General features: G+C 48.0%; 1 protein-coding gene across 2 annotated transcripts in view; it reads left to right on the top strand.

The window, feature by feature from the left end:
• Positions 1-25,409, top strand: part of NDC1 (NDC1 transmembrane nucleoporin) — a 92,513-nt gene extending 67,104 nt beyond the window's left edge. For both annotated transcript variants that reach the window (XM_063939616.1, XM_063939617.1), the window contains 5 exons: positions 2,432-2,482; positions 22,532-22,595; positions 22,922-23,022; positions 23,159-23,319; positions 23,466-25,409. In XM_063939616.1, coding sequence (XP_063795686.1) covers positions 2,432-2,482; positions 22,532-22,595; positions 22,922-23,022; positions 23,159-23,319; positions 23,466-23,529 — 441 coding nt within the window. In that variant the 3' untranslated portion in view covers positions 23,530-25,409. The remainder of the gene's footprint in view (positions 1-2,431; positions 2,483-22,531; positions 22,596-22,921; positions 23,023-23,158; positions 23,320-23,465) is intronic.
• Positions 25,410-26,253: the final 844 nt, after the last annotated feature.

The raw sequence follows: 26,253 nt of genomic DNA, 5'->3' as shown, positions 1-26,253 counted from the left end.
ATTGCCGTGGCCTTTACCCTTTTTGGTCTATCTCTGTTTCCTCCGATTCCATTGCTCCCAAGGGTGCTCAAGCGATTCAGGAATCAGAGTCCAGGCATTCTGATTGCTCCGGATTGGCCTCGGAGTGCTTGGTACGTGACTCTTCTGGACTTGTCCGTCGAAGACCCTTGGCCTCTGCCACTGAGAAGAGATCTTCAACAAGGACCGTTCGTCTACCCGAACTTACGGCGGCTTCGTTTGACGGCATGGAGTTTGAGCGGAACATCCTAGCTCACGAGCCTTTCCAAGAAGGTTATTGCTTCCATGGTTTAGACCAGGAAACCTGTGACGTCAAAACACTCATATCTGGAGAAGATGTCTCTTGGTGCGAGGAACGCACGTATCTGCCAGCGGAGTTTCACTTGGGATGTTTCCTGCAGGCTGGTATGGATAAGGGCTTACATCTGGGTTCAAGTAAGGTCCAGATTTCAGCTCTCTCAATTTTCTTCCAGAAGAAATTGGCTGTGTTGCCAGAAGTTCAGACCTTCTTGCAAGGGGTACTTCACATACAACCTCCCTTTGTGTTGCCCAAGGCACCCTGGGATTTGAATGTAGTGTTGGAATTTCTACAGTCCTCCTGGTTTGAACCTCTGATGACGGTGGAAGACTGTGATGTTACTGGCCCTGGCTTCTGCTAGGCGTGTCTCAGAATTGGGGGCCTTTTATCGTGTAAGAGCCCCTATTAGGTCTTTTATGAGGAAAGAGCAGAGCTCAGAACTCTGCAGCAGTTCCTGCCGAAGGTCGTCTCTGCATTCCACTTGAATTAGCCTATTGTGGTTCCGTCCAGTTTTGGCACTTCTGCTCCTCCGGCGGCATTGGATGCTGTGCGAGCCTTGAAGATCTATGTCTAGAGAACGGCTCGAATCAGAAAGACTGATTACTGGTTCGAGCTCTATGATGCGCAGTAAAAAGGTTGCCCTGCTTCGAAGCAATCCATTGCTCATTGGCTTCGACTTACTATCCAGGCCTATGTGTTGACAGCCTTACCTGTTCCTGAGTCTCTGAAAGCCCACTCTTCGAGATTAGTGGGGTCTTCCTGGGCAGCTGCCTGTGGTGTCTCGGCCTTGCAACTGTGTTGAGCTGCTACCTGGTCGGGTAAGAACACTTTTGTAAAGTTCTACAGGTTTGATACCCTGGCCAAAAAGGATTACCAGTTTGGGCAGGCGGGGCTACAGACGTCTCTGCACATTACCGCCTGTTCTGAAAGCTTTGGGACGTCCCCATCGTACGAAGTCTCCCCAATATCACTTATGGATGCTAGAGAGAATTTTTATTACCTACCGGTAAATCCTTTTCTCGTATTCCATAAGGGATATTGGGCGCCCGCCTCTGTGCGTTGACTTTTCTGCAGGTTCTGTTTTATATGGTTACCTGTTCAGCTGTTGCTGTTTTGTTGCCAGCCGTTGCTGGTCGTTTTCTGTTAGTGGTGTGCTCATTTATGTTCCTTCTCTCATATATGTCATTTCTACTTCGGGCACTATTTTACCTATAACTGCCTGTGGGAGGGGGCAGAGAGGGGAGGAGCCAGCACACCAAGTGAAGAAATTTAAAGTGCACCCGGCTCCTTTGGACCCCGTCTATACCCCATCGTACTAAGTCTCCCCAATATCCCTTATGGACTATGAGAAAAGGATTTATCGGTAGGTAATATAAAATCCTATTTTTAAAAACATTGTAAGGTCTTATCAAATACAGTATTCATTTTAATATATACTGTTATCTGAGGGTAATTAACGTATTTCAGCCTACGCTGCTTATTATAGAATAACCTCTGGAATTCCCTTCTGTAGAGCATACTCCGCCATCCATCATTTCTTCTTGTCACTAGTTATCTTTAACCGACACTGCAATGAAACTAGTTGTATACTCTCAGCAGAAGTCATATGATTTAGTATTTCAAGTTTAATGCTTATCTACTATTATATCTGATACCCCGTTCATACTGCACAAATAACCCGTTATCGACCTGGTATTTTGCCGGGTCGGCACGGGTCACTGTTGCTTTGCCGGATCGCATGACCCAGTAATTCAACCCGGGAATAAAAAAGGGTTATTACCGGGTCAGGCGCAGTGTAAACGGGTTACCCGGGTCGATGCAACCTGGTACCCGTTCACAGCATAGGGAGAGGAGGTGCGGAGATGTCCTCTCCAGCTCCGCCTCTGGCCCCACCCCCCGGATGGCAACCCGACCCGGCATATTGCCGGGTCTGGAAGCCACCCCGTTCACATTGCACAGGTCCAATTCCGAGTCACACCCAGGAAGGATCCGGCAATTGCGGTCTGAAGGGGGTAATATTAAGGGTGTGACGTGGCAATGTCAGTCTGACGGGGTAATATTAACTATGAAATGCTTTTTACTTTAACTAAACAAGTTTTATTTCCTGCTTTCTAGATAAAGAGTTTCTTGTCCAAGCGCGTCTTGATCATGTACCTGTTCAGCAAGGTGAGAGAGCCAGTATATGCCGTATGGACAGTCGTGCTGCAATAAGGTTTATTTTCAGAGTGTTATGTAGACTTAACTAAAGGTGCATACACACTGTGAGATTCGGGGTAACCCCGATTCTCACTATACGTCAGGGACTAAGTCGGTATCGCAAGCACATAATGACTGTGCTTACGATACTGACTTTGTGCGATTTTGGCTAAGTGTCAATTCTGATTTATCTTTTCTACGAGAGAGTCAAAATTGACTTGCCTGCACAGTATATCTAGGCTTGCGATGCCGACCGTGCATCGGGATTGCAAGGTGAGCACTAACTTTTTTTTACGATTATGACTATATAGTCAAAATCGTAAGAAAATATCTCGCCGTGTGTACACACCATAACACTTTTGTTAACAAAAAATACCGAACCTGTTGATAAATACAATGAAGGAAAAAAGGGGGGAATATAAATTTTCAGTTAGCCTGATGTAGCATGTTCTGGCATACTTTCTCAACATCTGTCCTTAAGGCACACTAGCAGTGCAGGTTGTAGTGATATCCAGGCTTCAGCACAGATGGTTAAATCAAAATAACGGAGGTACTAATTAAGTCACCTGTGCTAAAGCCTGGCTATCACTAAAACCTGGACTGTTAGTGTGCCTTAAGGACTGAGGTTGGGAATGTTTGTGCTAATATCAAAGTGGCGTTAATGTAAAACCAGAACTCCAGTATGTACACATGCCAGATATGTGCAGCTCCTACACCATGTGTAAATAACAGCCTCCAGTGGCACATGGTACAGTAGACTGAAGCTGCAGGGGACACATAATGTACATAGATCTTAGAGCTGTCCTAGTGAGATACAGTGCAGTACTGTGTATGGCGTTCCAAGTTAAATTTGGGTGGGAGAGAGGAACATAAGGGAACACTATCCTTCCCATATCGAAACATTTAAATAGTGGCATCACCAGCATCTTCATATAAGAACCATACAAAAGTGTGGTGATGTCCAGTTGGACCAGATCCTACGTAATAAAAGGCAGACGCTGCGCCTCACCTCTGTGGGGAGAATTCAAGTGTTGTGCGCACTGGCGGCCACTAGATGGCGCCTGACGGCGCATATCAAGTGGTTCTCCTTTTGGGGGCGCACAGCAGCCAGCGCTGACATTATGGTTATGTTTCGTCATTTTGAGGGGCTGGTAACCTAGTTTCTTTAACGTCCTAGTGGATGCTGGGAACTCCGAAAGGACCATGGGGAATAGCGGGCTCCGAAGGAGGCTGGGCACTCTAGAAAGATTTAGGACTACCTGGTGTGCACTGGCTCCTCCCACTATGACCCTCCTCCAAGCCTCAGTTAGATTTTGTGCCCGGCCGAGGTTGGATGCACACTAGGGGCTCTCCTGAGCTCTTAGAAGAAAGATAGTCTTAGGTTTATTATTTTCAGTGAGACCTGCTGGCAACAGGCTCACTGCAGCGAGGGACTAAGGGGAGAAGAAGCGAACTCGCCTGCTTGCAGCCGGATTGGGCTTCTTAGGCTACTGGACACCATTAGCTCCAGAGGGATCGACCGCAGGCCCAGCCTTGATGTTCGGTCCCGGAGCCGCGCCGCCGTCCCCCTTACAGAGCCAGAAGCAAGAAGATGGTCCGGAAAATCGGCGGCATGAAGACATCAGTCTTCACCAAGGTAGCGCACAGCACTGCAGCTGTGCGCCATTGCTCCTCTCACACTTCACACTCCGGTCACTGAGGGTGCAGGGCGCTGGGGGGGGGGCGCCCTGAGGCAGCAATAAAAACACCTTGGCTGGCAAAAATACCTCAATATATAGCCCCAGGGGCTATATATGAAGTAAATACCCCTGCCAGATTCCATAAAAAAGCGGGAGAATATGCCGCGGAAAAGGGGCGGAGCTATCTCCCTCAGCACACTGGGCGCCATTTTTCCCTTACAGTTACGCTGGAAGGAAGCTCCCTGGCTCTCCCCTGCAGACTACTCTACAGAAAAGGGTAAAAAAGAGAGAGGGGGGGCATTTAATTTGGCGCAGTATATAGTTTATATTAAAAAGCAGCTATAAGGGACATAACTCAGTTAGTCCCTGCCTTATATAGCGCTCTGGTGTGTGCTGGCATACTCTCACTCTGTCCCCCCAAAGGGCTTTTGTGGGTCCTGTCCTCTATATTGAGCATTCCCTGTGTGTGTGGAGTGTGTCGGTACGGCTGTGTCGACATGTTTGATGAGGATAATGAGGTGGAGGCGGAGCAGATGCCTTTAGAAGGGATGTCACCCCCTGGGGGGCAGACACCTGAGTGGATGTGCTTATGGAAGGAAATGAGTGCACGTATAGACTCATTACATAAGAAATTTGACGACATGCCGACTGCGGGACAGCCGAGTTCTCAGCTCGTGCCTGTCCAGGTGTCTCAAAAGTCTTCAGGGGCTCTGAAACGCCCGCTATCTCAGATGGCACAAGTAGATGTCGACACGGATACTGACACCAGTGTCGACGACGAGGAGTCAAATTTAATGCCCATTAAGGCCATTCACTGCATGATTGAGGCAATGAAAGAGGTGTTAAATATCTCTGATTTACATCCAGGTACCACAAAAAAGGGTATTATGTTTGGGGAGAAAAAACTACCTGTAGTTTTCCCCCCGTCAGATGAATTAAATGAAGTGTGTGAAGAAGCGTGGGCTTCCCCTGATAAGAAATTGGTAATTCCTAAGAAGGTACTAATGGCGTTCCCTTTCCCGCCAGAGGATAGGTTACGTTGGGAAACACCTCCTAGAGTGGATAAAGCGCTCACACGTTTGTCTAAAAAGGTGGCACTACCGTCTCAGGATACGGCCGCCCTTAAGGAACCTGCTGATAGAAAGCAGGAGGCGATCCTGAAGTCTGTATATACACACTCAGGCATTATACTTAGACCAGCTATTGCATCAGCATGGATGTGCAGTGCTGCCGCTGCGTGGTCGGATAAACTGTCAGAAAATATTGACACACTAGACAGAGACACGATTCTGCTAACAATTGACCATATCAAAGACTCAGTCTTATATATGAGAGATGCACAGAGGGAAGTCTGCCGGCTGGCATCTAAAATAAGTGCATTGTCCATCTCTGCTAGGAGATGCTTATGGACTCGCCAGTGGACTGGAGATGCAGATTCCAAAAGGCACATGGAAGTTTTGCCTTATAAGGGGGAGGAATTATTTGGGGATGGTCTCTCCGACCTAGTTTCCACAGCAACGTCTGGGAAGTCAGCATTTTTACCCCATGTCCCCTCACAGCCTAAGAAGGCGCCATTTTATCAGGTTCAGTCCTTTCGGTCCCAGAAAAACAAGCGGGGAAAAGGAGGGTCTTTTCTCTCTAGAGGCAGAGGTAGGGGAAAAAGGCTGCAACAAACAGCAGGTTCCCAGGAGCAAAAGTCCTCCCCCGCTTCCTCTTCCAAGTCCGCCGCATGACGGTGGGGCTCCACAGGCGGAGCCAGGTACGGTGGGGGCCCGCCTCATGAATTTCAGCGATCAGTGGGCTCGCTCACAGGTGGATCCCTGGATCCTTCAAATAGTATCTCAGGGGTACAAGCTAGAATTCGAGGCGGCTCCACCCCACCGGTTCCTAAAATCTGCCTTGCCGATTGCTCCCTCAGATAGGGAGGCGGTGCTAGCAGCGATTCACAAGCTGTATTCCCAGCAGGTGATAATCAAGGTACCCCTACTTCAACAAGGCCGGGGTTACTATTCCACACTATTTGTGGTGCCAAAACCGGACGGTTCGGTGAGACCCATTTTAAATTTGAAATCCTTGAACATATACATAAAAAAATTCAAGTTCAAGATGGAATCGCTCAGGGCGGTTATTGCAAGCCTGGAGGAGGGGGATTACATGGTATCCCTGGACATCAAGGATGCTTACCTGCATGTCCCCATTTACCATCCTCACCAGGAGTACCTCAGATTTGTGGTACAGGATTGCCATTACCAATTCCAGACGCTGCCGTTTGGACTCTCCACGGCACCGAGGGTATTTACCAAGGTTATGGCGGAAATGATACTCCTTCGAAAAAAGGGAGTTTTAATTATCCCATACTTGGACGATCTCCTAATAAAGGCACGATCCAAGGAACAGTTGTTAGTGGGAGTAGCACTATCTCAGGAAGTGCTGCGCCAGCACGGCTGGATTCTGAATATCCCAAAGTCACAGCTGGTCCCGACGACACGTCTAATGTTCCTGGGAATGATTCTGGACACAGTCCAGAAAAAAAAGTGTTTCTCCCGGAGGAGAAAGCCAGGGAGTTGTCTTCTCTAGTCAGAGACCTCCTAAAACCAAAACGGGTATCGGTGCATCACTGCACGCGGGTCCTGGGAAAGATGGTAGCTTCTTACGAAGCAATTCCATTCGGCAGGTTCCATGCCAGGATTTTTCAGTGGGACCTGTTGGACAAGTGGTCCGGATCGCATCTTCAGATGCATCGCCTGATAACCCTGTCCCCAAGAACCAGGGTGTTTCTTCTGTGGTGCCTGCAGAGTGCTCATCGTTTGGAGGGCCGCAGATTCGGCATACAGGACTGGGTCCTGGTGACCACGGATGCCAGCCTACGAGGCTGGGGGGCAGTCACAAAGGGAAGAAACTTCCAAGGACTATGGTCAAGTCAGGAGACTTCCCTTCACATAAATATTCTGGAACTAAGGGCCATTTACAATGCCCTAAGTCAAGCAAAATCCCTGCTCCTACACCAGCCGGTGCTGATCCAGTCAGACAACATCACGGCAGTCGCCCATGTGAATCGACAGGGCGGCACAAGAAGCAGGATGGCAATGGCAGAAGCCACAAGGATTCTCCGATGGGCGGAAAATCATGTACTAGCACTGTCAGCAGTGTTCATCCCGGGAGTGGACAACTGGGAAGCAGACTTTCTCAGCAGGCACGACCTCCACCCGGGAGAGTGGGGACTTCATCCAGAAGTCTTCCAAATGATTGTAAATCAGTGGGGTCGTCCACAGGTGGACATGATGGCGTCCCGCCTAAACAAAAAACTAGAGAGGTATTGCGCCAGGTCAAGAGACCCTCAGGCGATAGCTGTGGACGCTCTAGTGACACCGTGGGTGTACCAGTCAGTTTGTGTTCCCTCCTCTACCTCTCATACCAAAGGTATTGAGAATAATAAGAAAGCGAGGTGTAAACACAATTCTCGTGGTTCCGGATTGGCCAAGAAGAGCGTGGTACCCGGAACTTCAAGAGATGATCTCAGAGGACCCGTGGTCTCTGCCGCTCAGACAGGACCTGCTACAGCAGGGGCCCTGTCTGTTCCAAGACTTACCGCGGCTGCGTTTGACGGCATGGCGGTTGAACGCCGGATCCTGAAGGAAAAGGGCATTCCGGAGGAAGTCATTCCTACGCTTATTAAAGCTAGAAAAGAGGTTACAGCAAATCATTATCACCGCATATGGCGGAAGTATGTTGCATGGTGTGAGGCCGAAAAGGCCCCAACAGAGGAATTTCAACTAGGTCGATTTCTGCATTTCCTGCAAGCAGGAGTTAATATGGGCCTAAAACTAGGCTCCATTAAAGTACAGATCTCGGCTGTCGATTTTCTTTCAAAAAGAACTAGCTTCAGTACCTGAAGTTCAGACATTTGTGAAAGGAGTGCTGCATATTCAGCCCCCATTTGTGCCTCCTGTGGCACCTTGGGATCTCAACATGATGTTGAGTTTCTTAAAATCACATTGGTTTGAGCCACTAAAAACCGTGGATCGGAAATATCTCACGTGGAAAGTGGTCATGTTATTGGCTTTGTTTTCAGCCAGGCGTGTGTCAGAATTGGCGGCTTTATCATGTAAAAGCCCTTATCTGATTTTCCATATGGATAGGGCAGAATTGAGGACTCGTCCCCAATTTCTCCCAAAGGTGGTGTCAGCGTTTCACCTGAACCAGCCTATTGTGGTGCCTGCTGCTACTAGGGACTTGGAGGACTCCAAGTTGCTAGACGTTGTCAGGGCCCTGAAAATATGTTTCCAGGACGGCTGGAGTCAGAAAATCTGACTCGCTGTTTATCCTGTATGCACCCAACAAGCTGGGTGCTCCTGCTTCTAAGCAGACTATTGCTCGCTGGATTTGTAGTACAATTCAGCTTGCTCATTCTGTGGCAGGCCTGCCACAGCCAAAATCTGTAAATGCCCATTCCACTAGGAAGGTGGGCTCATCTTGGGCGGCTGCCCGAGGGGTCTCGGCTTTACAACTTTGCCGAGCAGCTACTTGGTCAGGGGCAAACACGTTTGCAAAATTCTACAAATTTGATACCCTGGCTGAGGAGGACCTGGAGTTCTCTCATTCGGTGCTGCAGAGTCATCCGCACTCTCCCGCCCGTTTGGGAGCTTTGGTATAATCCCCATGGTCCTTTCGGAGTTCCCAGCATCCACTAGGACGTTAGAGAAAATAAGAATTTACTCACCGGTAATTCTATTTCTCGTAGTCCGTAGTGGATGCTGGGCGCCCATCCCAAGTGCGGTTTATCTGCAATACTTGTACATAGTTATTGTTAACTAAATCGGGTTATTGTTGAGCCATCTGTTGAGAGGCTCAGTTGTTTCATACTGTTAACTGGGATTCATATCACGAGTTGTACGGTGTGATTGGTGTGGCTGGTATGAGTCTTACCCGGGATTCAAAATCCTTCCTTATTGTGTACGCTCGTCCGGGCACAGTGTCCTAACTGAGGCTTGGAGGAGGGTCATAGTGGGAGGAGCCAGTGCACACCAGGTAGTCCTAAATCTTTCTAGAGTGCCCAGCCTCCTTCGGAGCCCGCTATTCCCCATGGTCCTTTCGGAGTTCCCAGCATCCACTACGGACTACGAGAAATAGAATTACCGGTGAGTAAATTCTTATTTTTTATTATAGTTTGACTTATTTCTGTTTATTCACCAGCACCACCATTTATGAAAACGAGGGTATTCGGGGACCATCCCGCTATTATCTTGGACAGGACAAACAATTAAACACGTGTTGTGATGCAGGACTATATCCCGTACAAGATCACGTTATATCCCAAAAAGACAGAGTTTAGGATAGAGGAGAGGGACATCCACACCAGTATGATGGAGACCCTCCACCATCTATAAACACTTTTTTTGAACCCCTGGACAGTCCCATAGGAGGTGCCACAAAGCTCCTGGACCCATACTGCACGTCAGGCTGCTAGAGTCCCTATCTATGCAGAGCAGGGTAATGGATTACAGGAGACCCTATGTAGAATAAAGAATGGTACAGGATGTGGTGTCTAGCACTACTTATGGTATCTTGTTACACTTCTGTAGTCGGGATCAGTATGATTTCCCGGCTGACTGGATCCTGGCGGTCGAAATACCTACGCCGGAATCATGACCTTGAGCGCATCGTGTCCCCTCGCGGGCTCACTGTGTTCGCCACGCTTCGGGCCCCGGTGGCAAACTTTGGTCGCCACAAGGGTCTATTCCTTCTCTGGTTGTGGCGTGGACCACCACCCAAGAGGGGTTTCTGCCTGGCGTTCGGAATTCCAACCGTCTGCATTCCAATGGCTGTTGGGATTATGACTGCCGGGATCCGGACAGTCGGGAGTATAACTTGATACCCTGTAGTCATGCACTATTTACCTGCAGTGACACCACGAGGTTATAACAAAGCACTGCACTAAATGGTGCATCAGAATGGCCAGTCTTGTGTAGATTTGCACTTTTAATGACGCAAACACACATTTATCTCTTTAAATGACTGACTACTTTACGGTGTATTAACTTCACTCAGTGCCAGAGTGTTACAGGATTGCTGTACCTCTTGTGGTCCTCCGTGTTTAAAGATCGTGATATCATATGGTCTGGCCCCATTCCTGAGTACACGTTTTGGAACATGTATAGATTTTTCTGCAGCAGGGTACACTGGGTTCCACAGGGAATAACATCGGGTGTAGAGTAGGATCTTGATCCGAGGCACCAACAGGATAAAAGCTTTGACACTTCCCAGGCTGCATAGCGCCACCTCCTCTATAAACCCGCCTCCGTGCACAGGAGCTCAGTTTTGTAGTTGTTGCCATGCAGTGTAGGCATACAACAGGTGGGCTCAGAAGAGCTTTTATAAGTGAATTTTGAAGACTTCAAGGGCTGCAGCAGAGACACTGTGAGTGTTAGATGTCACTCGGACATCTCCTGCTGGAGTACCATCACCTCCCCCAGCGGCGCTGTATACTCCTGTGTCCTAGTTGCCGGGTACTTACAGCGGAGGCTCCGGTTTTCTTCAGTCAGGCACACACACCACCGCGGCTCTCCTGGATCGCGTGGCCGCACTTAGGGAGGAGGTAAGAGGGTCCCCCAGGCGGGACCCGCTGGAAACCGCGATACAGTGTGGCTGGTGGGAGGCGGGCCGCGCGCGCTGGCGTGGACACTGTGGCCGTACAGGGACCCCACCAGGGCAGGGGCACAGGTCTGTTTTTTACTAAAAAACATTTTTATATGACCCACAGTACCCGGTGGTGAAGTCCAGCAATGGGCTAAGGCTCCGACCTGTAGCCCCTCCCCCAGCCCCTGGGCGCCATTTAGAGTAAATGTTCCCGCCCTGGAGCTGCATATCTCTCTCTCACTCCCTGTCCGCGTTTGGCGCCATTTTCACATGCTGAGCTGATCCTGGGACTGTTTGGGCAAAACCTCCTCGGTAAAGCCGCCTGCATGTCAGCGCTGTGCATTTTACAGGACATTTAAGTATTCTACATGTCTGTTGACAGTGTTAGTTAAGAAACAGTGCATTACTTCAGGGTTATGTAGTACAAGTACCCTGTGATATATCAATGCACAGTAAATACTGGATGTATATCTATTGATTGTATAGCTGTACTTAGTATTACTTTGTATTGCTAGTGCAGTGCAGTTTTATTGCATGTCATAATTTCTGCATTGTACATGTGACTGTTTGCATATAGCTGCTGTGTGACTTCCATTCCGTGTATCTCACTGAGATTGCTATCCCTATATTCTACACCCTGAGGGGGCTAAGTGCGCCAGGGCTATTATTTAATATAGGTGTTTCACAGGATATACTTGAGTATTTTTCTCTGATTTTCAGTTACCATATACCTTTTGAATTCTCTGTTCTAATACACTGCACAGGGGGTTCTTGACAAGGTATTAGACTGCTGATATTGTACTGAGTTGCCCGTGATTTGAGCTTACAGCTATGTCAGCTACAAGGGGCGACGGAGCTGTGGCTGATCCCACATTGTGTGGTGGTGATACTGCAGACACGTTAGAGGAAAACATAGCAGCAGAGGATTCAGATTCTGGAGGTTCCCTACCCCCTAGTGGGACCGTAGCAACGGGGTTTCATAATGACCCATCTTGTGCTACTTCACGTTATTAAGTACGCTGGTAACTAGACTTACGCCCCCTATGGGAACTCGTGAGCCGGTACAACCGCATTTCTCTGACGTCCTAGTGGATGCTGGGGACTCCGTAAGGACCATGTGGAATAGCGGCTCCGCAGGAGACTGGGCACAACTAAAGAAAGCTTTAGGTCACCTGGTGTGCACTGGCTCCTCCCACTATGACCCTCCTCCAAGCCTCAGTTAGATTTTGTGCCCGGCCGAGGTTGGATGCACACTAGGGGCTCTCCTGAGCTTCTAGAAAGAAAGTATAGAATTAGGTTTTTTATTTTCAGTGAGACCTGCTGGCAACAGGCTCACTGCAGCGAGGGACTAAGGGGAGAAGAAGCGAACCTGCCTGCTTGCAGCCAGCTTGGGCTTCTTAGGCTACTGGACACCATTAGCTCCAGAGGGATCGACCGCAGGCCCAGCCTTGGTGTTCGGTCCCGGAGCTGCGCCGCCGTCCCCCTTACAGAGCCAGAAGCAAGAAGAGGTCCGGAAAATCGGCGGCAGAAGACATCAGTCTTCACCAAGGTAGCGCACAGCACTGAAGCTGTGCGCCATTGCTCCTCATACACACTTCACACTCCGGTCACTGAGGGTGCAGGGCGCTTGGGGGGGGCACCCTGAGCAGCAATAAAAACACCTTGGCTGGCAAAAATACCACAATATATAGCCCCAGAGGCTATATATGTGGTAAATACCCCTGCCAGAATCCAGAAAAAAGCGGGAGAAAAGTCCGCGAAAAAGGGGCGGAGCTATCTCCCTCAGACACACTGGCGCCATTTTCTCTTCACAGTGCAGCTGGAAGAAAGCTCCCCAGGCTCTCCCCTGTAGTTTTCAGGCTCAAAGGGTTAAAAAGAGAGGGGGGGCACTAAATTTAGGCGCAATATTATATATACAAGCAGCTATTGGGGAAATTTCACTCAGTTATAGTGTTAATCCCCACATTATATAGCGCTCTGGTGTGTGCTGGCATACTCTCTCTCTGTCTCCCCAAAGGGCTTTGTGGGGTCCTGTCCTCAGTCAGAGCATTCCCTGTGTGTGTGCGGTGTGTCGGTACGGCTGTGTCGACATGTTTAATGAGGAGGCTTATATGGTGACGGAGCAGATGCCGATAAATGTGATGTCGCCCCCTGTGGGGCCGACACCAGAGTGGATGGTTAGGTGAAAGGTATTAACCGACAGTGTCAACTCCTTACATAAAAGGGTGGATGACGTAACAGCTGTGGGACAGCCGGCTTCTCAGTCCGTGCCTGCCCAGGCGTCTAAAAGGCCATCAGGGGCTCAAAAACGCTTGCTCACTCAGATGGCAGACACAGATGTCGACACGGAGTCTGACTCCAGTGTCGACAAGGTTGAGACATATACACAATCCACTAAGAACATCCGTGACTTGATCCCGGCAATAAAAAATGTGTTACACATTTCTGACATTAACCCTCTAAAAATGGGTTTTTATGTTGTCGAGAAAAAGCAGGCAGTGTTTTGTTCCCCCATCAGATGAATGAATGAAGTGTGTGAAAAGCGTGGGTTCCCCCTGATAAGAAACTGGTCATTTCTAAAAAGTTACTGATGGCGTACCCTTTCCCGCCAGAGGATAAGTTACGCTGGGAGATATCCCCTAGGGTGGATAAGGCGCTCACACGGTTGTCAAAAAAGGTGGCACTGCCGTTTTAGGAACGGCCACTTTGAAGGTACCTGTTGATAAAAAGCAGGAGGCTATCCTGAAGTCTGTATTTACACACTCAGGTACTAGACTGAGACCTGCTGATCGTGCTGCTGCAGCGTGGTCGGTGACCCTGTCAAACATGAGAACATATTAAAGACGTCGTCTTATATATGAGGGATGCACAGAGGGATATTTTGCCGGCTGGCATCCAAAATGAATGTAATGTCCATTCTGTCAGGAGGGTATTAGAGACCTGTCACTGGACAGGTGATGCTGACTTTAAAAGGCGCATAGAGATTCTGCCTTATAAGGGTGAGGAATTATTTGGGGATGGTCTCTGGGACCTTGTATCCACAGCAACAGCTGGGAAGAAATATTTTTACCTCCGGTTTCCTCACAGACTAAGAAAGCACTGTATTATCAGGTACAGTCCTTTCGGCTTCAGAAAAGCAAGCGGGTCAAAGGCGCTTCCTTTCTGTACAGAGACATGGGAAGAGGGAAAAAGCTGCACCAGTCAGCCTGTTCCCAGAATCAAAATTCTTCTCTCGCTTCCTCTGAGTCCACAGCATGACGCGGGGGCTCCACAGGTGTAGCCAGGTACGGTGGGGGGGCCGTCTCAACAATTTCAGCGATCAGTGGGCTCGATCACAGGTGGATCCCTTTTTCATTCAAGTAGTATTTCAGGGGTACAAGCTGGAATTCGAGTTGTCTCCCCCCCGCCGTTTCCTCAAATATGCCTTGCCGACAACTCCCTCAGGCAGGGAGGCTGCGCTAGAGGCAATTAATAAGCTGTATTCCCAGCAGGTAATACTCAAGGTGCCCCTACTTCAACAAGGACGGGGTTACTATTCCACACGGTTTGGGGTACCGAAACCGCATGGTTCGGTGTGACCCATTTTATATTTAAAATCCTTGAACACATACATAAAAAAATTCAAGTTCAAGATGAAATCACTCAGGGCGGTTATTGCAAGCCTGGACGAGGGGGATTACATGGGATCCCGGGACATCAAGGATGCTTACCTGCATGTCCCCATTTACCTTCCTCGCCAGGAGTACCTCAGATTTGTGGTACAGGATTACCATTACCAAGTCCAGACACTGCCGTTTGGACTGTACATGGCACCGAGGGTGTTTACCAAGGTAATGGCCGAAATGATGATACTTCTTCGAAAAAAGGGAGTTTTAATTATCCCGTACTTGGACAATCTCCTTATAAGGGCGAGGTCCAAGGAGCAGTTGCTAGTCGGGGTAGCACTATTTTGGAAAGTGCTACAACAGCACGGTTGGATTCTAAACAGTCCAAAGTCACAGCTGGTTCCTACGACACGTCTACTGTTCCTGGGGATGGTTCTGGACGCAGACCAGAAATAAGTGTTTCTCCCGGAGGAGAAAGCCAAGGAGCTGTCATCTCTAGTCAGAGACCTCCTGAAGCCAAAACAGGTATCGGTGCATCATTGCACGCGAGTCCTGGGAAAAATGGTAGCTTCCTACGAAGCAATCCCATTCGGCAGGTTCCATGCAAGAACTTTCAGTGGGACCTGTTGGACAAGTGGTCCGGATCACATCTTCAGATGCATCGGCTGATACCCTGGTCCTTGAAGACAGGGTTATCTCTACTGTGGTGGCTGCAGAGTGCCCATCTTCAAGAGGGCCGCAGGTTCGGCATACAGGACTAGGTCCTAGTGACCATGGATGCCAGCCTTTGAGGCTGGGGGGCAGTCACACAGGGAAGAAATTTCCAGGGACTTTGGTCAAGTCAGGAGACTTCCCTACACATAAATATTCTGGAACTGAGGGCCATTTACAATGCCCTGAGTCAGGCAAGGCCTCTGCTTCAAAACCAGCCGGTACTGATCCAATCAGACAACATCACGGCAGTCGCCCATGTAAACCAACAGGGCGGCACAAGAAGCAGGATGGCGATGGCAGAAGCCACAAGGATTCTCCGATGGGCGGAAAATCATGTGTTAGCACTGTCAGCAGTGTTCATTCCCGGAGTGGACGACTGGGAAGCAGATCTTCTCAGCAGACACGACCTCCACCCGGGAGAGTGGGGACTTCATCCAGAAGTCTTCCAAAGGATTGTACACCATTGGGAAAGGCCACAGGTGGACATGATGGCGTCCCGCCTCAACAAAAAGCTATAAAAGATATTGCGCCAGGTCAAGGGACCCTCAGGCGATAGCTGTGGACGCTCTGGTAACACCGTGGGTGTACCAGTCGGTTTATGTGTTCCCCCCTCTGCCTCTCATACCGAAGGTAGTGAGAATAATAGGAAGGCGAGGAGTAAGAACGATACTCGTGGTTCCGGATTGGCCAAGAAGAGCTTGGTACCCAGAACTTCAAGAAATTATATCAGAGGACCCATGGCCTCTGCCGCTCAGACAGGACCTGCGGCAGCAGGGGCCCTGTCTGTTCCAAGACTTACCGCGGCTACGTTTTGACGGCATGGCGGTTGAACGCCGGATCCTAAAGGAAAAGGGCATTCCGGAGGAAGTCATTCAAGCCAGGAAAGATGTAACTGCAAAACATTATCACCGCATATGGCGAAAATATGTTGCTTGGTGTGAGGCCAAAAAAGGCCCCAACAGAGGAATTTCAACTAGGTCGATTTCTGCATTCCTACAAGCAGGAGTGTCTATGGGCCTAAAATTAGGCTCCATTAAGATACAGATCTCGGCTCTGTCGATTTTTCTTCCAGAAATAACTAGCTTCAGTACCTGAAGTTCAGACATTGTAAAAGGAGTGCTGCTTATTCAGCCCCCGGTTGTGCCTCCAGTGGCACCTTGGGTTCTCAACGTGGTGTTGAGTTTCTTAAAATCACATTGGTGTGAGCCACTAAAAACCGTGGATCTAAAATATCTCACGCGGAAAGTGGTCATGTTATTGGCCTTGGCTTCGGCCAGGCGTGTATCAGAATTGGCGGCTTTGTCATATAAAAGTCCTTATCTGATTTTCCATATGGATAGGGCAGAATTGAGGACTCGTCCCCAGTTTCTCCCTGAGGTGGTATCCGCTTTTCACTTGAACCAACCTATTGTAGTGCCTGCGGCTACTAGGGACTTGGAGGATTCCAAGTTACTGGACGTAGTCAGGGCCTTGAAAAATTATGTTTCCAGGATGGCTAGAGTCAGAAAAACTGACTCGCTATTTATCCTGTATGCACCCAACAAGCTGGGTGCTCCTGCTTCTAAGCAGACTATTGCTCGCTGGATCTGTAGCACGATTCAACTTGCACATTCTGCGGCTGGACTGCCGCATCCTAAATCTGTAAAGGCCCATTCCACGAGGAAAGTGGGCTCATCTTGGGCGGCTGCCCGAGGGGTCTCGGCTTTACAACTTTGCCGAGCTGCAACTTGGTCAGGGGCAAACACGTTTGCTAAATTCTACAAATTTGATACCCTGGCTGAGGAGGACCTTGAGTTCTCTCATTCGGTGCTGCAGAGTCATCCGCACTCTCCCGCCCGTTTGGGAGCTTTGGTATAATCCCCATGGTCCTTACGGAGTCCCCAGCATCCACTAGGACGTCAGAGAAAATAAGATTTTACTCACCGGTAAATCTATTTCTCGTAGTCCGTAGTGGATGCTGGGCGCCCATCCCAAGTGCGGATTGTCTGCAATACTTGTATATAGTTATTGCCTAACTAAAGGGTTATTGTTGAGCCATCTGTTGAGAGGCTCAGTTATATTTCATACTGTTAACTGGGTATAGTATCACGAGTTATACGGTGTGATTGGTGTGGCTGGTATGAGTCTTACCCGGGATTCAAAATCCTTCCTTATTATGTCAGCTCGTCCGGGCACAGTGTCCTAACTGAGGCTTGGAGGAGGGTCATAGTGGGAGGAGCCAGTGCACACCAGGTGACCTAAAGCTTTCTTTAGTTGTGCCCAGTCTCCTGCGGAGCCGCTATTCCCCATGGTCCTTACGGAGTCCCCAGCATACACTACGGACTACGAGAAATAGATTTACCGGTGAGTAAAATCTTATTATTGTCCCTGTGGTTAATCCGCCTTGGGCAGATCACCTGTCCACTCAGTTACAGCAATTGAACCACTCACTGACAAAACAGAAATCTAACTCTCTCCCACCTAAGACCAAGGGGTCCTCTAAGCGGGCCATTACTTCCTCACAATCCACCCATATCCCAGACACCTCGTCTGATGAGGATGTCGTGTATACTGATCCCACAGATACTGATCCAGATACTTCCGGGAATCTGTCTCACAGGTGGATGTTCCTGACTTATTGGAGGCTATCAGACTAATTCTTCAAATTACTGATGACCCAGAGCCTGATGCAACTGCTAAGAAACTGGACAGATTTAAACGTCAGAAGGTTGTTTAAACAAGTTTTACCTCACTCTGACCTTTTAGTTGACATACGTCAGGAATCCTGGGAAAATCCGGGGGAAAAATTCACACCTCCACAAGAAAACGCTATCCCCTCACTGTGGAGCTAAGTAAAAATTGGGAAACAGCCCTGCCTGTGGATTTGCAAGTGGCGTGGTTGGTAGTTTCCTCAGCTCTACATGTAACTACCATCACTTCTCTGAAAGAGCTGACGGATAAGCGTGTGGAGGTTTGCTTAAAGGCGATTTATATCCTAGCAGGAGCTGTGCATCGGCCCACTATTGCAGCTACTTGGGCTGCAGAAGCTATTGAAGCGTGGGCTCAGGAGGTGGAAGCGGAGCTGCCTTCCAACTTTTCTGATAATGCTAGACAATGTCTCTCGTATATTGTTACAGCCTCTCATTACATTAAGAAGGTGGCTACTGATGCCGGTATTCTGGCGGCCAAGGCTTCTACGATGTCCTGGTCTGTGGATCTGTATTCTATACCCTGGAGGTGCTCCCTTTTAAGGGAGACATTCTTTTTGGAGAGGACCTCAACAAAATAGGAGCTGACTTGGCTTCTGCTAAAACAGCGTGTCTACCTAGTACTGCTCCTTCGGTGCCGAAGGTTAAGAGTACTTCCTTTCGCTCCTTTCGTCCTTCAGGTAAAGCAAATGGTCAGGCGTACCCGAAACAGGCTCGCACTTCCAAAACCACTAAGCCCAAACCTAAACGTGCCTGGGCTGCCCGTCAGCTAGCTTCCAAATCTTACAAGCCTGCTGCATGACTGGGCGGGCCTCCCTCTGGGGGATCCCAGAGTGGGAGGCCGACTTCTAGGGTTTACCCAGGAATGGTTGAAGACCACTTCCGACGCCTGGGTACGGGAAGTCGTCACTCGAGGTTACGCCATATCCTTCAAGATCAGGTGAAGGCAATAGCTCTTCATTCGGTGGTACAGTCCCTCCTGGACACAGGAGTTGGTAGTACAGGTGCCTTTGGCTCAGAGAGGCAAGGGGTACTATTCACCGCTGTTCCTTGTCCCGAAACTAAATGGGTCCTCTCAGCCCATTCTCGGCCTCAAGTCCTTGAACAAATCTGTGAGAGTCTCCAGGTTTTGTATGGAAACTCTACGCTCTATTGTTCTGGCCTTGGAGCCTGGGGATTATATGGTCTCCCTGGACATACAGGATGCTTACCTGCATATTCCTATTGCAATGTCACAACAGCAGTACCTGAGGTTTGCTGTGGGCAACCTCAATTATCAATTTCGGACTTTAACTTTTTGGTTTGACCACGGCTCTGCGAGTCTTCACGAAGGTCATGGCTGTAATGACGACTGTACTCCGCCGTCAAGGGGTCAGGATCCTCCAGTATCTGGACGACTTGTTGATCCTGACAAATTTCCTAGAAATTCTCCTTTGTCATCTGGATTTGACGCTCCAGTTTCTGCAGGCCCACGGGTGGCTCGAGCATGGTGCACCTGGGGGCGTTGTTGTCTCAGGAGAAAGTCCTGAAACTTCGGGACAGGATTCGATGCTTCCTATCTCGTCTGCAAGTGTCGATACACTCTGCAATGCAAGTGCTAGGTCTCATGATGTCAGCTTTCGACATGGTGGAGTACGCTCCATTCCATTCCCGCCCTCTGCAGAAACCGATTCTTCCCAAGTGGGACGGCCTGCCTCACCGGTTCACGTCTCACATGATCTCCTTATATCCAGAGGTCCGTCTGTTACTGAGTTGGTGGCTGCAGGACCAACGTTTGAGCAGGGGTCATCCCTTCTGGATCTCTAACTGGATCCTTCTGACGACGTATGCCAGTCTGAGAGGCTGGGGCGTGGTGTTGGAGCAACACTTCCTTCAGGATCGGTGGACCAGGGAGTCTCTCCTCCCGATAAACATTCTGGAACTGCGGGCAGTGTTCAATGCACTGAATTTGGCCCAGCATTTAGTACAGAACAGACCTGTTCAAGTACATAAATCATCAAGGCAGCACTCGAAGCCGCATGGCAATGAGGGAAGCATGAAAGATTCTTCAGTGGGTGGAATGCCATCTACCAGCCATATCGGCAGTGTTCATTCCGGGGGTCCTAAACTAGGAAGCAGACTTCCTCAGTCGTCAGGACTTGCACGCCGGAGAGTGGAGCCTCCATCAGAACTATTTCAACTCCTAGTGGACAAGTGGGGCCTCCCAGATGTGGACCTGATGGCGTCTCAACACAATCACAAGGTTCTGGTCTTCGGAGCAAGAACAAGGGATCCTCAAGCAGCGTTTGTGGACGCACTGGCAATTCCATGGAACTTTCGGCTGCCCTATGTGTTCCCTCCGGTGTCACTTCTGCCCAGGGTAATAAGGAAGTTCAAGCAAGAAGGACTCCTGCTTCTGATTGCCCCAGCGTGGTCCAGACGGAGTTGGTTCTCAGACCTTCAGGGTCTCTTGATGGAGCATCCCCTTCTACTTCCGCAGCGCCCAGATCTCCTCATTCAGGGCCCTTGTGTATATTAGGATTTGGCCCGGTTGGCTTTGACAGAGTGGCTTCTGAAGCTTTGGTCCTCAGGGCCAAAGGTTTTTCTGAGGCGGTCATTCAAACTATGTTGAAGGCCCGGATACCGGCTTCTGTCCGGATTTATCATAGGGTCTAGAATTCTTACTTTGCTTGGTGCGCATCTAATAATCATGACTCTTACAAGTTTAGTATGGCCAAACTTGGCCTTTCTGCAACAGGGCCTGGACTTGGGCGTTCGTCTGGCCTCCATCAAGGTTCATATTTCTGCCTTGTTGGTTTGGTTTCAGAGAAAAATTGCGACTCTACCTGATGTTCATACATTCACTCAGGGTGTGTTACGGATTCAACCTCCTTACGTCCCGCCTGTGGCTCCTTGGGATTTGTCGGTGGTTCTGGAGGCATTACAAGGGTCTCCATTTGAGCCTCTTGAATCGGCAGACCTTAAGTGGCTTTCTCTTAAGGTATTGTTTCTACTGGCTATTGCCTCTGCTAGATGGGTGTCTGATTTGGGTGCCTTGTCTTGTAGGTCCCCCTATCTGATTTTTCTCCGTGTCTGGGCGGTTCTTAGGGCACATCCCGGATACCTACCTAAGGTGGTGTCGTCTTTCCACCTTAATCAGGAGATTGTGGTTCCGGCCTTTGTCTCTCCTGAATTCTCTTCCAGAGAGCGGTCTTTGGATGTGGTACGGGCTCTCCGTATCTATGTAAAGAGGACTGCTCCCATTAGGAAGTCTGATTCTCTCTTTGTACTGCACCTTCACAATGAGGGGGGCGTGACCAAAAGACCAATTAGTGCTGGTATAAAACTGGGGCCGGTGAGGCAGCATCTCTGGTTCCAGTTATTTTGCACTGCTGATCTGTGATGTTATGCTGACCATCTGACTGAGCTGTTAACTCCATGACAAAGGTCCTGGTGTGGACTGAAACATTGGAGGAGGAAATTGCCTTATGGAACTGTGAGATTGACCTCTACATTAAATATCGTTCACTTGGTTGATTAAATCTAGAGAGTGCTATTCTTTCCACGGCTGTGGAAAATACTGTATTGTACTTTGGGTCACACCCCTTAGGGGGTTCTGACTTTGATTGGCACCCTAGTAGCTGGCTGTGGTTTGTGAGAGTGCAGGGACCCCTGTATGTATATGTATGTATATATATATATATATATATATATATATATATATATATATATATATATATATATATATATACACGCACACCCATATATATATATATATTATACATACACGCACACCTATATATATATATATATATATATATATATACACACACACCATTTTTCCCCACCATGTTGTCATCTATGTGTAAACATAATAGAAGTCGTTCCATAAGTGTGTACATGCCTTAATACGGTATTGTTTACATGCAACAACATAGCTGCCGAGTAAGGAAATTCCACTATTATGATTGTCAAACCCATATCTTTTAATCTGCTACTGTGAGTGACCAATCTTTGTACAGTGCTGAGTAATTGATGGCACTATATAAGTAAACAATGATAATACACATCCTAGAGTTCTAAGAAGTGATTGTGGCAGGTGCACAGAATACCACTTGCGTTCAGAAGGAGCAGGCGGTAAAATGAGAGGAACTTTGATTAAGAACTCCTGGAAAGTGGCCAATTTGTTGTGCTTAGTCGCAATGGGCTTTAAAAATGTGGAATCATTATGACAGAATGGCTTTCATTTTCGGAAATGTAATGGAGACAGTTCACTTTTTAATTTTGATTTATTCTATGCCCTAAATCAGTGATGGCTAACCTTGACACTCCAGCTGCTGTTGAACTACACATCCCAGCATGCCCTGCTACAGTTTTGCTATTTGGCCTTGCTAAAACTGATGCAGGGCATGCTGGGGTGTGTAGTTCAACAACAGCTGGAGTGTTCGGGTTAGCCATCACTGCCCTAAATTGTAAGAGGTCCTTCAGAAGTGGATGAGCCCAACAAACTCTGTGCCATATTCTGCCTTTGTCATCACATCGCTGCCGGCGTTCAGCGTACGAAGCCGCTGTGACCCGGCAGGAGGCAAGAATAACAACGGGCTCTTGTTATGGCCTTAGAAATTCTGTCCTTCCTGGGAGTCCGCTGTGCAGCTATAACATTTGTAAAACTTGATAAGCTCTCATTACATGTATGACATGTATCTGTTCTCTCTGCAGCACCCAGAGGCTTCTAGTCAGGAATTGTTTGCTGATTCCCAGATTCATATCTGGGCTCTGGAAGGTGAGTGTCTGGGGAAGAGCACATAACCAGTTCACAGGATTGCTTCTGCAGTAATGTATAGTAAATTGCCAGCCCATTTCACTTAACTGGCTTCTTCTGTTAATTTCTTTTGGAGAGAAGTAAATGGCCATCTTAAGTACGCAATTGTATCAGCGTATTGCACAAGTGGCAATATGTCTGTATGAATGAGCCCTAAAACTGATGAGGAGGGTGGGAATACGGTTGATAAGAAGCATAACCTGATAAATGGACCTGGTTTTTGTCACATCTGTTTCTGCACTGTGTGTTCACCGCAGTCAGTATATGTACTCTGGTTCTCCATGCAGGTCTGTCCCATCTAGTGGCAGCCTCGTTCTCAGAAGACCGGATGGGAGTGGTACAGACCTCCCTCTCCACCATACTTACTACATTTCTGACTCTACAAGAGGTGAGCAGCATAGTACTCTGTCCTGTAGCCACATGTAACATCTGTCTGGAAGGTGCTGCACATTCGGCAGTACGTAAAACACTTCCTGCTTTGTTTTTAAAATGCTGCATTGTACTTTGGGCTGTTTCTGTTGCAGGCTGTAGAGAAGCACTTCAAGCTTCCACACGCATCTAGCAAACCACCCAGAATTACCAGCAGTTTAGTAGATTCTTCCTACAAGACGCTGAGGTTTGCTTTGCGGTCTGCCCTGAAGACTGCAATCTACAGAATAACCACAACTTTCAGGGAGCACTTACAGTAAGTATTTTCCTTATCCGCAGTAAAAGTAATCCTATTGAGTGCAACTTGGGCTTGGGGGATCTACACAGCAGAGTTTGCCTAACGGTGGATTAATCCCTGTAACCATCATAAATAAAAACATCAACATTTTCTTTCTACTTTAGTGCTGTTCCAGTGTCTACAGAACACAGGAAAAAGCTACAGCAATTCCTGGACTTCAAAGAATGACTGTAAATGGAAGATTGCTTGTACAGTATGACGGTAACCTTTTGTAATCTAGTTCTCCCTTCCTGATGGCGCTTCATGCGGAATCTGAGCATTGGATGAATCATGTAATCAAACGTTCCACTCAAAACATCCAGCACAAGGACTACATGTTAAAGTGGAGTTATTTTATGAATTACGAGTTCCTGACTTTCTTTCCTTGTGCAGTGTGTTTATTTCTGGTCTTTAGTATCTTCTAAGTTTTTTTTTTTTTGTATGATCCTTGTAACTGTTTTATCAGAAGTGCAATCAACTATACAATAATAAAGGTAGAAAGCTATTAAACCAAGTGCAAGTCTATACTAACCAATATTCTGATTACTACAGAGTCCTATGATCAGTGCGATGTACCATGTGACACGGTTGTATAAATTACATCCAGTAGGCATTGTCTGCAGGTCAAAGAAGGTGCCTGGAGCAGATGATGTGTGGGTTTTATTGTTGTTGGGCAATTCAGGTGAGGCGCAGGGAACACCAGTTGGTGTAGTGCTATTCTTTTTGTAGTAAGTGGAAGAAAAAATATTTTTGGAATATGGTAACGGCTGAAGACCGGTAATCACTGTTACCAGCATTCATATGTGCAGCACTGCATATGTAAATAAGGAAATCTGTGTAGCATGTATTACGATTTTAAGCACATTCCAAACACTACAAGTTTAAGGGCCGGTTTATGGGTAGATATGGGGCTCTAGAGGGCAGCACTTGCTGATGCTCTGTACATGCTGCAATGTGCGTCTATACACAGGGATTTTCTACATGTAATTGCAGATTATACTACAGTAAATGACGCTAGCTACAAGTTAGTAGGTGGACCTAGGTCCAGTCTTTGAGGCTGTAACCATTTTAATTTGTTGCAGGTATCCAGGGTGCCCTTGTTTACTTTTATAGCCTGTTTGGGGCAGAAATAGGGACATCCTTTTCCCCCCATCTGAAGGGCTTCAGAAAATGTAGTTCATGTAAAAACTAATTGTGCAGGCTGAATGGGTCTCTTGCAAAGTGTACTTATGTCACCCCCCACCCCTCCCTGCTGCAAGCTGAGTCTCGCTGTCCTCTTGGTGGTAGTCACTCACACTGCCACGCTTGCCCTCCAGGAACCACAGTCCAGGCACACATACTGACTAATGGGAATTACAACATTTTTTTTTATCAGGACTCGGGGGTTCGGTATGATTTACCGCCAGATGGGATGCCGAATGTCAGTATACCGGCATCCTGAGCGGTGGAATGCTGGCAGGGGGGCGAGCGTAACCAAGCTCCTTGCGGTCTCGCTGTGCCTGCCACACTGCAGGCTTGGTGGGGAACTTCGCTTCGCTCGCCACAGGTTCCATTCTCCATCTATGGGTGTCGTGGACACCCATAGAGGCGGAATCACCTACCACGGCGGTATGGTGCCCCTATCGGGATCCTGGCATCTGTATTGTGACCACCGGGATCCTGACGATCGGTATGCTAAACGCATACCAAACTTAGATTATGACCTTATATTGTCGATTCTGTTAGATGCGATGTTCTCACATCTGCAAATAAGAGCGGCAATATGCTGCACCTACAGTCGCTCCGGACTTGTTCATTTTTGTTTGCAGCCCCTTCCCCGTACCCCCTACCCCTGTGACATTAATCTACATGTTACAAGAAGGGTTCGACACTAAGGGGTTTCACTGCACCATTCATGTCCAACTATGGTACTGTGCCTGACTTCACATCACCCTTCCCGATATTTTACTGGGGGATGTGGCATCACTGTGCACTAGGTGCTACAAGTTTGTATGTGTTCTTGACTGCTTTTAAGTTTTACTTGATTGTAGTTTTAGAAAAAAAGTAACAAATAAAAATGTTTGCAGATACTTTTGTGTTTGTTTTTTCACTTTCTATTTATGTTTAGATAATCTCATATTGACGCATTACTATTTAACAGTTTGCACTGGCATCTGGCTAATACTCAGGAATCCTCTTACTGCTGCCAGCCAAGGTGGATAACGTTTTGCCAGCCAGTCCTGCTGGTATTTCTGCATGTATCTTTGCTGAATCACACATGTACAGAGGACTGGAAGGCCGGCCTTGGGCAGTGCAACGCATGGATGAGGAATTGTGGGAGAGAAGAATAATGTGTAACCCAGGTGTATAGTGATTAGTGAAAGATAATGTCTGGATATATTTTACAATTTACCGCATCTTCATCACACAAATATTAGCCTACAGGAATAATATCACAATGTCAGGAAGATGAGAGTTTACAATGAAGCGTAGGCAAAACAGACTGTTACATGCTTGATTCTCACTTTTAATGTTATTGGAAACAAGAAAAAATGGGGCAGATGTATTAAGCCAGAAGAAGTGATAAAGCAGTTAGCTGGTCGTTACTGGTTTGAAAAATGACAGGAGCTGATTGGCTGGTGCGTTATCACCTTCCACTTATCACGTCTTTCACTATCATCCATAAGGGATACTGGAGTCACTTAGTACACTGGGGTATAGATGGGGTCCAAAGGAGCTGGTGCACTTTAAATTCTTCAAACAGGGTGTGCTGGCTCCTCCCCTCTATGCCCTCTCCCACAGCCCAGTTTAGAAAAATGTGCCCTCAAGAGAGGATGCACACTCTGGAGCTCCAGAGGTTTTTTTCTTCGGTTTATCTTAAATGTTTATTTTCAGGTAGGCTGTTGGTCTACCTGCACCGAGGGACGCTGGGGG

This window comes from Pseudophryne corroboree, chromosome 9, assembly GCF_028390025.1.
Source record: "Pseudophryne corroboree isolate aPseCor3 chromosome 9, aPseCor3.hap2, whole genome shotgun sequence".
NCBI lineage: Eukaryota > Metazoa > Chordata > Amphibia > Anura > Myobatrachidae > Pseudophryne > Pseudophryne corroboree.
This window is presented reverse-complemented; position numbering and strand designations above follow the sequence as displayed.